Source organism: Pelobates fuscus, chromosome 5 (genome assembly GCF_036172605.1).
Source record: "Pelobates fuscus isolate aPelFus1 chromosome 5, aPelFus1.pri, whole genome shotgun sequence".
Taxonomy (NCBI): domain Eukaryota; kingdom Metazoa; phylum Chordata; class Amphibia; order Anura; family Pelobatidae; genus Pelobates; species Pelobates fuscus.
In genome coordinates, this window is record NC_086321.1 from 57,381,171 (window position 1) to 57,395,157 (window position 13,987).

The 13,987-nt window shown below is 37.9% G+C and overlaps 1 protein-coding gene across 1 annotated transcript in view; it reads left to right on the forward strand.

Annotated features, from left to right (window-relative positions):
* Positions 1–13,987, forward strand: part of LOXHD1 (lipoxygenase homology PLAT domains 1) — a 177,407-nt gene that overhangs the window by 77,113 nt on the left and 86,307 nt on the right. Inside the window, exons 14-18 of the mRNA XM_063453877.1 lie at positions 2,822–2,957; positions 4,463–4,623; positions 7,520–7,606; positions 9,975–10,110; positions 10,833–10,987. Of these exons, the coding sequence (XP_063309947.1) occupies positions 2,822–2,957; positions 4,463–4,623; positions 7,520–7,606; positions 9,975–10,110; positions 10,833–10,987 (675 nt within the window). The remainder of the gene's footprint in view (positions 1–2,821; positions 2,958–4,462; positions 4,624–7,519; positions 7,607–9,974; positions 10,111–10,832; positions 10,988–13,987) is intronic.

Genomic DNA, 13,987 nt, shown 5'->3' on the forward strand with positions numbered 1-13,987 from the left:
ATGTTAGCCTCCGCCCCGTCTCCATGACTTAGATTATCAAAACTGACAATCTCAGCCAATCCAATGCTTTCCCAAACATTGGATTGGCTGAGATTGTCAATTCTGATGATCTAAGCCAAGGAGGTGGGGGCAGAGTCAAATGCCACACTGGCCAATCAGCATATCCTCATAGAGATACATTGAATCAATGCAGTTCTATATGGAAAGTTTAGTTTCTCAATGCAGAACTTTGTGCAGCCTTGACCCAGGAAGCGCCTCTAGTGGTTATCTCATTGGCCTTTGAAATGGCAGCAAAAAGCCTGCAGGGACAGGCTATAGACACCAGAACAACTACATCAACTGTAGTTGTTCCGGTGACTATAGTGTCCCTTTAACATTTATATTTGGCCCTAACAATGGGTTCTCGTGTCATTTTAGGGGGTTCCTTTTTAGTAGGGACAGAGATAGCATATAGCTCAGGCCCTCGGTAAGTACTAACATTAAATTGTTTATTGTAGCAGTGTTACCTGCCCAACCGCAGTGATACTGAGATGCTCTAACTCTAAGTAATAATGTATTTAAAAAATATATATTTTAATGTTACTCAAATAGCAAAAAGAGGTTAGAAAACCACCGTGCCAACTCCAGATGGCACTTACCAAGCATTCTTTTTCCCTTGCATGGTAGGTAAGTTAAGTGGGATGTGGGTGGATTCTGCATTATCTTTTTTTTTTTTTCTCAAAACATAGGTTGTGAGCAATCCAGCAGTGATACAGTTAAGAAAGTAATCTATATATTGCACTTTGCCTTCGGTATGCTATGATTACATACAATCCGCAGGGTGTTATTGTTGCAAAGATTGGTTTTCTGTAAAATAAAATAATTTGAGTTTATTCATTAAACACAAAATTATAGTGAATTGAAAGCCAAGTTGCAAATTTAGGACAAAATAGATTATTTGGGGGAAAAAAACAACAACTCAGCAATAGTTTTAAAATGTGATTTTGAATTCACTATAATTCTCTGTTTAGTAAATGAATGCCTGTTACTTACTGCCAATTGCTTCTGCTATGACTTCTGGAACTCAGCGGGTTAACATTTACCTGGTCAAATTAGTTTTCATTATAGTTGAAATGCCTCCCCTGGTTTTTCCTATTTGTTTTCTGATCACTCGCCCTTGGGTTGACCTTATTTTGCTCTACTCACACGTCTAATAATTTCTGGATTTCTTTTCTACAGAAAGGAAAATCTATTCATAGGGACATTATAAAAAAAAAAAAAATAAAGAATCATAAGGAAATGGCATCATATTTTTCAAACAAAGGAAATCCCACAGAAAGCAATTACAGATTTTCCTTTGATAAATTTGATGCAATTATTTTACACTGGGTATTAGAAGGATCCAGTTCATTTTCCCCTTTCGATTTTTATCCTCCTGAATTAAAAACGCAGTATATCAAGAAGGCAGGCAAATGGCAAAATTACAGCAGAACAGGTGATATGTTATTACATATAGATTTATTTCTTTTTTGGTTCTTGATTCAATAGCGAGTCGAGTTTGTAGTGATATATGAGCTGTCGGTGAATTCTTGTGAATTGACAATGGAATTACAAAATTCATTCTAAAATTACCAAGCTGTGGTTATAGCGGAGTTAGACAATGTTGGCTATCACAAGTAAAATAATGCCATATATTTAAATGACCGTCTAGCATTTCAATAATTAATCCTACCTACAGGACAGAAATAGGTAGGAAAAGTAAGTTAGAAAAGGTTACACATTTGCCAGACAAATACATATTTTTTTCTACTTACCGGAGATGCTGGTGAGGTGTTGTCTTAAAGGGAGTAAATGCTTCTGACATTTTTTGCAAATTTTTACTCATAGCAAATGGGTGGCAGATCATTATGCTTCTGGGCTAGTTCTTTCTCTTTTTCCATTTTTGCTTTATTTGAATTGGGGTTGATTGATCAAAGTGTTAAGTTCTATAAAATGGTCTGAAGTAATGCTCCTCAACCCTCTCCTCGAGGCACACCTAAGAGTCCAGGATTTAGGGATTACCCGGCCGAGTAAGGTTTTTTAGAAAAAGGAAAAAAAAACACCTAAGGTGTTTTCTTTTAACCACTTTAGACACATCTGGGTAATCCCTAAATCCTGGAATATTAGGTGTGCCTTGAGGAGAGGGTTGAGAAGCACTGGTCTAAAGTACCAAGTACAGGGCAATCACCATGGAAAGAGTGGAACCAATAGGCACATTCCAGTAGAAGACTTTGTTAAATTCCCCCGTGTGTCTCTGTGTACTCCTTGTCATATCTTCACAAATCCCAAATTCCCATCAACCATGCTCTACTGACGAATGAGCCTTTGATACTATATATATATATATATATATATATATATATATATATATATATATATATATATTACTAATACTCTGTAATACCATTGTTAAAACAGATGACAGTAGACAGCCTCCTATTCAGGATTGTGCATTGGACTAGGTTGTTTTTAACAAGTTTCCTATAATGGGACTTGCTATTGTGATAGCATTCTTGAATTCTTCTGCAATTAGTTGAGTTGCTCAATTTTCCATAATTGTGCAGAGGTGGATACCCTTATTGAATTCTAGGTTGGAGTCACATTGCACATTATGGTATGTTTGTAAGCCAAGATCAAAAAGCAATACATTGCACGAATAAAGTTCTCAGAGCACATGAAAATTCTTTGTAATGGCGAGCCAGCTTTGTTTTATCTTACTGTTGTTGTATCGCTTTTTGCTGATTGCTGTTAAGTTGATTCATTATTGTATCTTACCTACTTCCCATGTTATTGTTTCCTCCAGGTGGTTGTTTATTGCCCATTCACTGGCATTGAGCAAACATTCCCATGTGGTAAATGGCTGGATGTTGATGAAGGGGATGGTTTAATAGAGCGTGAACTCTATGAAATGGTTTCCCTTCGGCAGAAGAGGCAAAAAAGTAAGCAGACTTAATAAAATAAAGTGACAGCAGCCCCAAAGTATATGTAACATTCTTTTAATAATAAATTAATGATAATGTTAGTATTAACAGGTTAACAGGTACCCCTTTCAGCGTTCTACAGAAAAATATGTAACCCTATATATCTGTAAAATAGACCAAATGTTTGCCACACCACCCACAATCCCCATCGAGAAAAGGCTGGCTTTTCTCTTAGTGGGGTGTCTAGAGCTGAATATAGAAGAAGGAGTCCTAACAAGAATATCTTTGGTACCATTTAACCTAATTTCAAGAGTGATATAATATCAAAATATTTTGAACTCTTAGAATATAGAGACAGCGATGTATGAAGAGAGACACGTGGGAGGTCTGCCATAAAAACACATGGGCAGAGTTTAATCTTGAAGGAAATAATAAAGAGATTTGCAGAAAGCATGTGATAGTTTAAACGTGTTCAGATTTTTTTCATGTAACCTGTAAAACTGACTGTTTCAGTGGTTAAACATAGCAAATCAAAGCAATAAGCTAGTCTATGGAGGCCACGATCTTATATTATAGTTCCCTTGTTTTATCAATTCCAGGGTGTTCTAGAGCAGTGGTTCCCAACCCAGTCCTCAAGTACCCCCTAACAGTCCAGGATTTAGGGATTACCCAGTTGTTTCTAAGGCGTATTTAGAAAAGAAAAAAAAAAAAACACCTTAGACACAGCAGGGTAATCCCTAAATCCTGAACTGTTAGGGGGTGCTTGAGGACTGGGTTGGGAACCACTGCTCTAGAGCATGGGAAAAATTGACAAGGGAGGAGTAGGAGGATAACGATATGGCAAGTTGGGCAACGACGCATGTCATTCAGGATCCTACTAATGCCTTATATTTCCCACCTGGCTTTGTTTAACTCTGTTATAAAATGCAGCTTCATTTCTAAGAGTGACATCTGCTTTTCAATTATATTATGGTAATTGACCTTTTGTGCCCAATCAATCGAGCAATGAAACCTGGTGAAATGAGGGATGGCACTTTTGACATGCTTATATATCTGCAGTCATATATGTCATATAGACCTGCCTATGTTTGGTGTTGGTTTATGACATCTCGATCCAGTGGTTCGATGTTCAAGAAAACTGATAATCTGAAATGAGAAAATTCTTCCATTTGTGTTTATCAAAAATAAACTAAATGAAAGCAGTGGACCAATATTTTTGTGGCCTACTTATTGGGAGACAGTAGCATTATAATATTCTATTAGGTATACCACATTATCCCTACCCAGTATCATATTTCCTGCGTCAGTGTCAGTTACTCTTGATGCTGTTTTAGAATTGTTCTGTGTGATTGCTATTAATGAGATCACTACGAACTTAACAGAGTAAATCTGAGAAAATTAATATTGTATACAATTATTCTAATCTCCATTTGATTCTGGTCATTGATGATTTCAGAGTCAGCATCTTGTTGTGCTAGTAAAAAATTGATACATGAGGTGGCTATTTATTTATTTTTTTACAGAACATCCATGGTCACTTTGGATATGGACAAGTGATATAAAAAATGCTGGGACAGATGCCAACATCCTTCTTCAGATCTACGGTGAAAAAGGGAAATCTGATGAAATGAGACTGGACAACAATTCAGACAACTTCGAAACTGGCCAAATTGACAAGTTCATGGTAAGATGTTAGGCAAGTCATGGAATCAATGACTATTGTTACAAATGGACAGCAAAGCCTCCTAACGAATAAGCCTTAATATATTGTTGATGCATAGAATTGTGTTCTGCGTTCTAGAATCTATACATTCTATAACTCTCTTTTTTTTAATTCTTGGGTAGTTTACCCTTAGTCTGACACTATACTCATGTGGAAAATAAAATCAATTCTTTAATTTGTTCAAATGGATTTATTTCACTTTTATAGACAGAGTGGGTCATTCATTAAACTGCTAATTGCATGGAATTAGCTAGAGAATTTAGAAAATTAGGCCAGAGTAGCTGAGCTGGAAAATTAGCTGAGTTTAGGAATTTTTCTGATTACGCTGTTTTAGTCTAAATTCTTTTTAATCTCCCACAGTTTCTGGGCTAATGATTAATCCCATCCAGTTTATTCACTAAACTGTGAATTGGAAGGTATTGACTAGGGAGTTTGAAAATTATAGGCCAAAACACTGGAACTTAAAAAACAAACAAAAACGAAATCTCCCACTCAGGTATTCCAATGTGACTATTTTGGCTTTAATATTGGATTTCTGAGGGTAGTTACTGAAATTTGTCAACGTGCATTGTTTTTTGTTCACTGCTTTGAACCTAAGCAATTATTCAACACTCACGTTTTGCCAAAATCCTCATTCATCCCAACCTAAAGCCTGTATTAAGATCCCCATGTACGGTTAAAAATACCATTAAAGGGATATTGCTAGCACTATATTTACAAGTGAGAGAGGAAGGTTGATAAAATGAAATTGGGGACAAATATGCTGCCAAACATTCACTCACCCAAAAATTGTACAGAGTTGTGGAATTCTTTAAATCTTATAAAGAGTGCTTTTTTTGGCCAAACAAATCAATATACTGACATACTTATGCATGTAAACTGTGTATGTGTCTGAATATGTATGTACGTACGTATGTATATATGTATCTGCACATGTAATATGATTGTTTATGTATATAATTGTATACTTTTGTCTCATGTGTGTAGCATGCACACATTACACATACATATACAGTCACACACATAACATATACATACATATTACATATCCCATAATATTGTGACTACTCCCCCTTTCAGCAGAACTGATGCTTGTTATGGTTGATGTTGTGCATTGCCACACCAGTTGTTGGTTTCAGATGGAAGAGAAAGTGCTTTGGCTGTGTGTGGATGTCTGTGGTTTGCAGGCTTATCCTATATTCTATGTATTTGTATTTGTAAGGAACTGAAGGACATTTAGATTGTACACTCAACGCATGGACTTGCATATTGAAAAAATATGGTAGTGTACCGGAATATTGTATTCAATTGCCTTGAGCTTTGTTGACTGTATTTAAAAAACAGTGATCATTCATATTAAAGTTTTGGTTTATTTCTATTGTGATATAAGAATATCTACCTAGAAAAGGGGTAGTCAACCTGGTCCCTTGTCACTAGTGGGCGGTTTGGGATTTTTAGGTGGACGGTGGTGGGTTCTACAGAAAACGCCCGGTTGGCCTTGATGGCTGTGTGCCAAGGCCGCCTGTGGAGATCTTTTCCATGCAGAGTTAGCCTTGCTGTAAGCCCTCTCAGGCCGGTGAGGTGATCAGATATCTCTCTCCCTTAGTTCCAGCAGAGGGAGGGAAGGGCCTGGGAGGCTCTGTGTTCCTCCCGCGAGCAGGCTGGTTGGAGCGTTGCAGCGCATTACCATGGCAGCACTCCAATACAGTGCTGTGCTCGCAGGAGGACAGGAGAGTCAGCCTGAAGCCAGAGAAGCTGCATGCTAAAGTGAACATGCCACCAGGGCTTGCAGCATTATATCCCTCCTCCCTGGTAAAAGGTAAGAAGCATAGACCCTTTCCAACTTTTACACACAAACACACACTACACCCCTCACACACACTGCCCCCTCATACACACACTACCCCCTCACTCACACACACTGCCCCCTTACACACACTGCCTCCTCACACACACTGCAATCCTCACACACACTGCCATCCTCACACACACACACACACACACACACACACTGCCCCCTTACACACACTGCCCCCTTACACACACTGCCCCCTCACTCACACACACTGCCCCCTTACACACACTGCCTCCTCACACACACACTGCAATCCTCACACACACACTGCCATCCTCACACACACACACACACACACTGCCCCCTTACACACACTGCCCCCTCATACACACACTACCCCCTCACTCACACACACTGCCCCCTTACACACACTGCCCCCTTACACACACTGCCTCCTCACACACACACACTGCCATCCTCACACACACACACACACTGCACCCCTCACGCACACACTGCCCCCTAACACACCACCCCTCACACACACAGCACCCTTCACACACACACTGCACCGCTCACACACACTGCACCGCTCACACACACAGCACCTCTTACACACACACACACACACACACACACACACACACACACACACAGCACCAATCACACACACTATCCCCTCACACACTGCACATCTCTTACACACACACACACTACACCCTTCACACACAAACATACACACACACAGCACCCTTCATACACTGCACCCTTCATACACACACACACATATAAATAAAAGTAGGATAGAAAAAAAAAGAAAATGTAAGTACATTTTTTTTTAAACCTAATTTCTAAAAAAAAAAAAAGAAAATAATCACACTTGCGCTTTAAAATTAGTTACTGCGGCACTGTTGGGTGGTAAGGAAATTTTACCATTAACAAAGATACAAAAGTGGGTGGTAGGTATTAAAAGGTTGACTACCCCTGACCTAGAATTATCATTATAGGTTGATATAATTACTATAGAGTTCCACTATGGCAATGTTTTTTTTTCTGTTGTAGATAGAGCTTCCTGATCTGGGAATGTTGTACAAGCTCCGGATCTGGCACGAAAAGAGAAACGCATTTGCTGGATGGCATTTAAACAAGGTGAGAACACAGATGGGTATTGGCATAAACCTTTATACATAAAGAGTCACTCAAACAGATTTGATGTTAATCAATGCACTAATGGATTGGACAATAAATTGATGCAGTTATGAAAATGGGTACAGATTATAAAGTAGTGTGAAGATGCTCTTCATTCCTTTAATTATTTTAAATTACTTTGCACACACTGCTTTATCTAAAGTTCATAGTTCTTATATAAATCTAGCACTCCTCATCTAAAGCCCTTCACTACTGTCAGGTTAGAAAGACACATTTAATCTTTAAAAGTCTAACACTGTTTGAAGAGTTGTAGAGCTGTACTTCCCACATAGCTCTCAACAAAGAAAACATAGCCATAGACAGATAGGGAGACACCAGATGATACAAAGAAACCGTTACATGAACAATACAGACCACGGTACACTGACAGGGAGAGAACAGGACCATAACGTGTCATTAGCCATTTCATACTCTAAGGTTCTTAAACAGTAATTTCTGCAAAGTTCATACTCCTTCTCCAGCACTTAAAGAGATACTCCAGGCCCAAACAGTGCATTTGGTAGGTTTTGGCCTCATATTCATACTGTATTTATCTCCAAATTTAAAGGAACACTCCAAGAACCATAACCACTACAGCGAGCTGCCATGACTTTTCTGCTGGTAACTGTTGCCCAAGTTTCTCCCTCTTGTAAATGCAAGGCATTTCCTATCTAATACCCCAATACTCCTTTAACCCCTTCACTACCTGCATTTGGAAGAAGGTATGCACAGGCAGCGGCTACATTCGAAAAGGGAATCTGAGTTTCCTCCACCACAATCTGGAGATCAGAACATCTTGCTGTAATAAGTGCCTACAATAAGTGATTCTGCATACGAAGAAACCCACCCCACTGAGTGGATATGGAACCCTCTTTGAAATAAATTCTTTCAATGAGAGTCATTTGATGTATAACCAATCTTTTAACTTGGTTGTAGCTGCGGAGGCGCCTCTAGTGGCTGTTTCCTGACAGCCACTAGAAGCTTGTTAACCCTCCAATAAATACATTTCTATACCTGTAAAATAGCAATGTTTTACCATGCAGGGTTACACAGACAGGGACATGGCACTCAGACCACTTCAATGAGATAAAGTGGTCTGGGTACCTATAAAGTCCCTTTAATGCCAAAGTAGCTGAAAGAACTGTCTTAACAAATATGTCCCATTTGGTTTTGTTTAACCTTAAATTTGAAATTCACTGTGACTTCACTTTGAATTCTCCCTTCAGTAAATAACAACGTAAATGATCTCCATACTTCCTATATACCAGTTTTTGATTACAAAAAATATCTATATGATCTTTTATTAGCTAACAAACATCAACATGCAAACATAAGCACTAATTATGCATGGGTTCCTAAACGCTAAAGACTAAAATAATGTACATTACAGTTTGAAACCTTCTAAGCATGTATTATGGAATACTTGATTTCGAACCATGACTTTTGAAAATATGCAAGGTTTAGAGTTTAGAATGTCTGCAAAACTCTGTCAAACCTCTACTGGGAGCTGTACGTTCAACACTGATGGAATTGGATTACTTTTCCCACGTGAATACATTCTTTAAGCTAAAAATAGGCAGCAACACTAATGATATGATTCTCAAGGTCTATACACATATAACTCCAACCGTACTATGCTACTCCAGTAACATGGCATGATCCTTTAACAAATTAGGGATGAAAAACTGGTCTCAGTAGAATCAATCTTTATTTTACAAAATATTCAGAATTAAAATTATAATTCCCCCCATAAAACAGAAGTATTTCATTTTTTTAAAATATAAATTTCCTTGTAAATTGCGTATTGTTGTTATTTGGTCATCTTACTTGGCAGTAAGAGACAATAAATGCAAGCACCGGACAGGACATGTAGATATTAAAGTGGAACGGTCACCTCGACACTATTTATTTTATTTTTTTACATTCTTTATTTTCATTTGCAAAAGAATAGAGGACCTTCATAGAAACACTATTTTTTAATATCATGATCCTTTCATAGGAAATAGATTATTTGTTAAATTAGTTAAATTAAGTATATGTAAATAATTGGAAAACCTCATCCCTACTTTTAGTATATGACAGGATCCTTTAGCCAACAGTGTTTGAAAACCTACGGCAGTGGTTTCCAAACCAGTCCGCAACGAACATCTACCAGTTCTTGCTAGGAATCCTGGTAGGGCAATTAGTATGTATTAATACACCTAAATATAAATAAACACTAGTAAACCAGCTATGACCAAATGCCACCTTCCTAAACAAGAATGTTTAGCGATACATATACACGTAGACAGATATATGTATATTATTAATTTTGACAATTTTATTACAGGTGACTCTTCTAAAAACTCTGACCAAGGAAAAATACACCTTCAAATGTGGACGTTGGTTGGATTTGAATGAAGATGATAATGAGATTGTAAGAGAACTACCAGCAGAAGGCACATTGGTAGCTTCACCCGTGCCTGGTAAGATAGGACCTGTAATGGTCTCACTGACCTTCTAACCTTGAAAGAGAAAGACCATGTTGACATTTTTTTTTTGTAATGCAATATTGGAGTAGTTTACAACAACAACAAAAAAGTACAAAAAGTTCCCCATAAACAAACTTATGAAGAAATTTCACTAAAGGCAAATCTTTTGGCTTTGATCTTTCTCCAGAGACCATCAAAAGACTAAGATCTAGTGCTCCCATAGGTTTTTCACAGAGAGTTTTGACAATGTACTGCTTTGTGATGGCATGTGCATGCTTACTTCTTAATTTATTCTTCAATACAATTTATAAACTGGACAATAGAATTATCAGCCAACCATTTCACTCTAATCTGTTTCTCAGTCATTGAAAATAAATATGAATGAGAATAGATGTTGCTGTTTAACCCACAAATGCTAATAATTTCACATCTATGTCATCTTGTCATATCGTCTTGTCAAGAATATATAATGCCCCCTGATGATTGACCTCCTGGAATAGCATTCATTGTTACCTGTGTAACTACATAACAAGTGAAAGTTGATATCAGCATAAATTATCCATGTTGAGTTCACAAGCTGTTAGGCTTGAATAATGTATCCTCAGGGTGATTCTATGTGGAAAGATCCAGCCACCCATTACAGGGGAGATAATACATAACTGAACCTTTTAGAGATATCGGAGTCATCAAGCAGTTTTGTTGGTTTTTCTCCTCAGTGGTAAAGTATCGAGTGACAGTCCACACCGGGAATGTAAGTGGAAGTGGTACTGATGCCAACGTGTTCCTTTGCCTCTTTGGAGATCTTGGTGATACAGGGGAACGATTCCTCATTGACTGCAAGAACAATATGAACAAATTTGAAAAGGGCAATGTAAGTAAAAGGCACATTTCTGTTTAGTACAGACCTGTCAAAATGTGTATGGACAGAAACTCCCACCATTCTCACAGCTATAGACTTGTAGGGAATTATGGGAGTTGTGGTTCAATAACATCTGTGGGGGGGAGGGGGTTCAGATCTACACCAACAGTTAAAATATAATCATCTGGTACACAGTATTTACCAAATTACAGCTGCTTTCTGTCAAATAAATGGCCAGTAACTAAATTTGCACTGTACTTCATTAGTGATTCTGTTAGTTCATCAATTAATTAACATGGATATATGTAATTTTGCCATTACTAAAATATAAAAAAATAGTGCAAAAGTGATTATTGATTAATGAGAAATGTAGATTTAGCAATATATGCTTTCCAGAAACTAACAGGGTTATTCTCAAAAGTGAGCATTCAAAATGAATGAAAGTTAATTTCAAATTTCAGACCAAAGTTTCCAAACTGGAAGCATAGCGGACTTAGAGAATGTTTCCTGTTTGCCTAGTTTCACTTTGAATTCTCTTTAAATTCTCACTTAGGTCTATAACCATGTAAAAATGATCATACACGAGGTTCTCTTCTTAAGGAATTATTTAACCTATGATTTATTGCCCTGATAAACAAGGGATCTGCTCTCTGTCACTATAAAGCCTTTTAGTGCTGAAAAAGCATTTCATGATGTTCAGATGCTACTATCAGGGTTCACTAAAGTGAGAATTTAAATTGGATTCAAGGTATATTTAAAATTTAAGGCCAAAATAGCCAAACTCGAAACATAGCTGACTGAGAGAATTGTTCCAATTCGACTATCTCTACCTAGAATTTGAAAATCAATTTGAATTAAATTTGAATTCTCGCTTTAGTGAATAAATATGCATCTATTTATGTTGATTAATAAAATATGAAATACAATGCATATATTTAGTTGTTCAAGGAAGAAAACCAAGAAGAACCACTTCAAAACAATATTTGAAATTGTTCATTGATTGATTTCAGACATATTGGCAGGATACAATGTAGTAATGATGAATATACGGCATGTCTAATCTTTCAGTCCTGGATAAAGCCTCCATGTAGAATGTACGCAACCAAAAGTAATGATATTTTGCAGTCATACTATAGGTTTGAAAGCATAAAAGCTGGGAGAAAAAAATGCATACATACTCTCATGGATATTTGGAAGCAATCTGCACCTTTTTTGGGGAATGCAAATTCCAAAGCTGCCATTGGGAATCTATTAGGTATAATGATTTGTACAGTAATTGCAATCCGTGTCTAATAACACAGACATCGGTTTCTAAAAAGGACTGCTTACTGCTTTTTTCCCATGATGCCTGTCTCAGATCCCCTCTCGTTCCTCTGCTGCACATCTTGCACTGTACAAAGTGATCATTGTAAGCTCCTGACAGTGCTTGAGGTGGTTGTGGTGATGCCATATGCATCGTCTTTTCAAAGCAAAGGAACTTACCAAAGGACTGGCATACAAACTTGCTATTTTATCAGGTGAAGATAAGATTGAGAGCAGTGTTAGGTAAGGTAAAAATTATTTATATTTATTTATTATTTGTGGGAGTAAAAATAAAATACAATAGTGACACAATATACCTCTTATATGGCAATAGTGAGTAATAAAGTAATTGAATACAGAAATTCTACTACTGAAAAAATCCTAACATTCATGACGCTAGACGGCATGCAGTGCTGAATTTATATGCAAATTATGAACCAAAAATTAACCAATAGAAATTAACCTGATGGTACATTACACAAAACCTTGTATCCATTTTCTGCTGTTGTCACTGAATAGCAAAAATAGAATCAGAAGTCTCTGTTAGCTGAGGGAGTTGAAAAAACACTAGTACCGACTGGGACAGAATGAATCACAGCAATGTAAAAGCACAAAAAAGGGAACATATTGCTGGTTTAAAGAGTTAAAATAGTATACAGCACGGTATGCATATCGTCTATAGAAAATAAACATTAGTTAACATATATTGCATAAGTTGAAACTTCATATGCATCGATATACATATGGGTAAATTGCATCATAAGATCCTAACCGACTTGTCGTGTCAATTGTCTCTTGCGTGTAATGGCATAGGTCTAGTACGGGCATAATATAGTAGTATTGTGGTCAAGTCCCGTTTTCTACGTCTGTCATCAATCACTCACTCTGTCGGGTTGGTGTGAGTGATAGTACACGGGCCTGTTTGGGGTGTTATGTTGTCTGAACTATGACATACATGTGATGTGAGGTGCAATATAGTGGATAGACAAGGCGAGAAGAGAGGAAACAGGGAAAGATGGGGGGTTAGAAGAAAGGGTAAAAAGGGGGAGCGAGATTAGTAATCACTGCCATCACCTAGGACAGTGGATGGACTCCCCGGCATCAGTCTGCTCATCCGGTCCAAGCCTTGCGTTCTCATATGTATCTATATTACACCAATAGCAGGCCACTCCACGTGTGCCCCGGCACACTGAACAAGGCTCTTCTAGCTCAGCATTTTGCCACGGTCGATCAGCTATTATGTGGGCATCAGCCTCTTACCCGCTAAATACCTGCCAGGAGCCGGTTTACCCGTGGGTGGTGGGCTGGAAGTATTCCAGCAAGGGATCTTCCTAATATCTCTCGTCTTCTATTACTAAGCAGTGCCATTCATGCCATAGGTCGTGTGGTTTGCTGCCCAGCGAGAGATAAAATTCATCCAGGTTGCCTACTGATGAGTGCATTTTAGCCGCAGTTCCCCGAAGTTTGGCCATGAGGATCTCCATGTTGTAGATTGCTTCAACCCAGTCCATCCAGTTTTGAACTGTAGGTATATCAGGTTCTCCCCATCACGTAGGGATCTAGACCTTAGCGGCGTTCAGGAGATGTCTTGTTAGTGACTTTGTATAGGTGGACAAAGGCATTCGTGTGTGATGCAGTAGCATTGGCAACAGTAGTAGTTTTATGTCAGAGTTTAATATCTCCAATATCCGCCTGTGAGTTTGCTGCCAA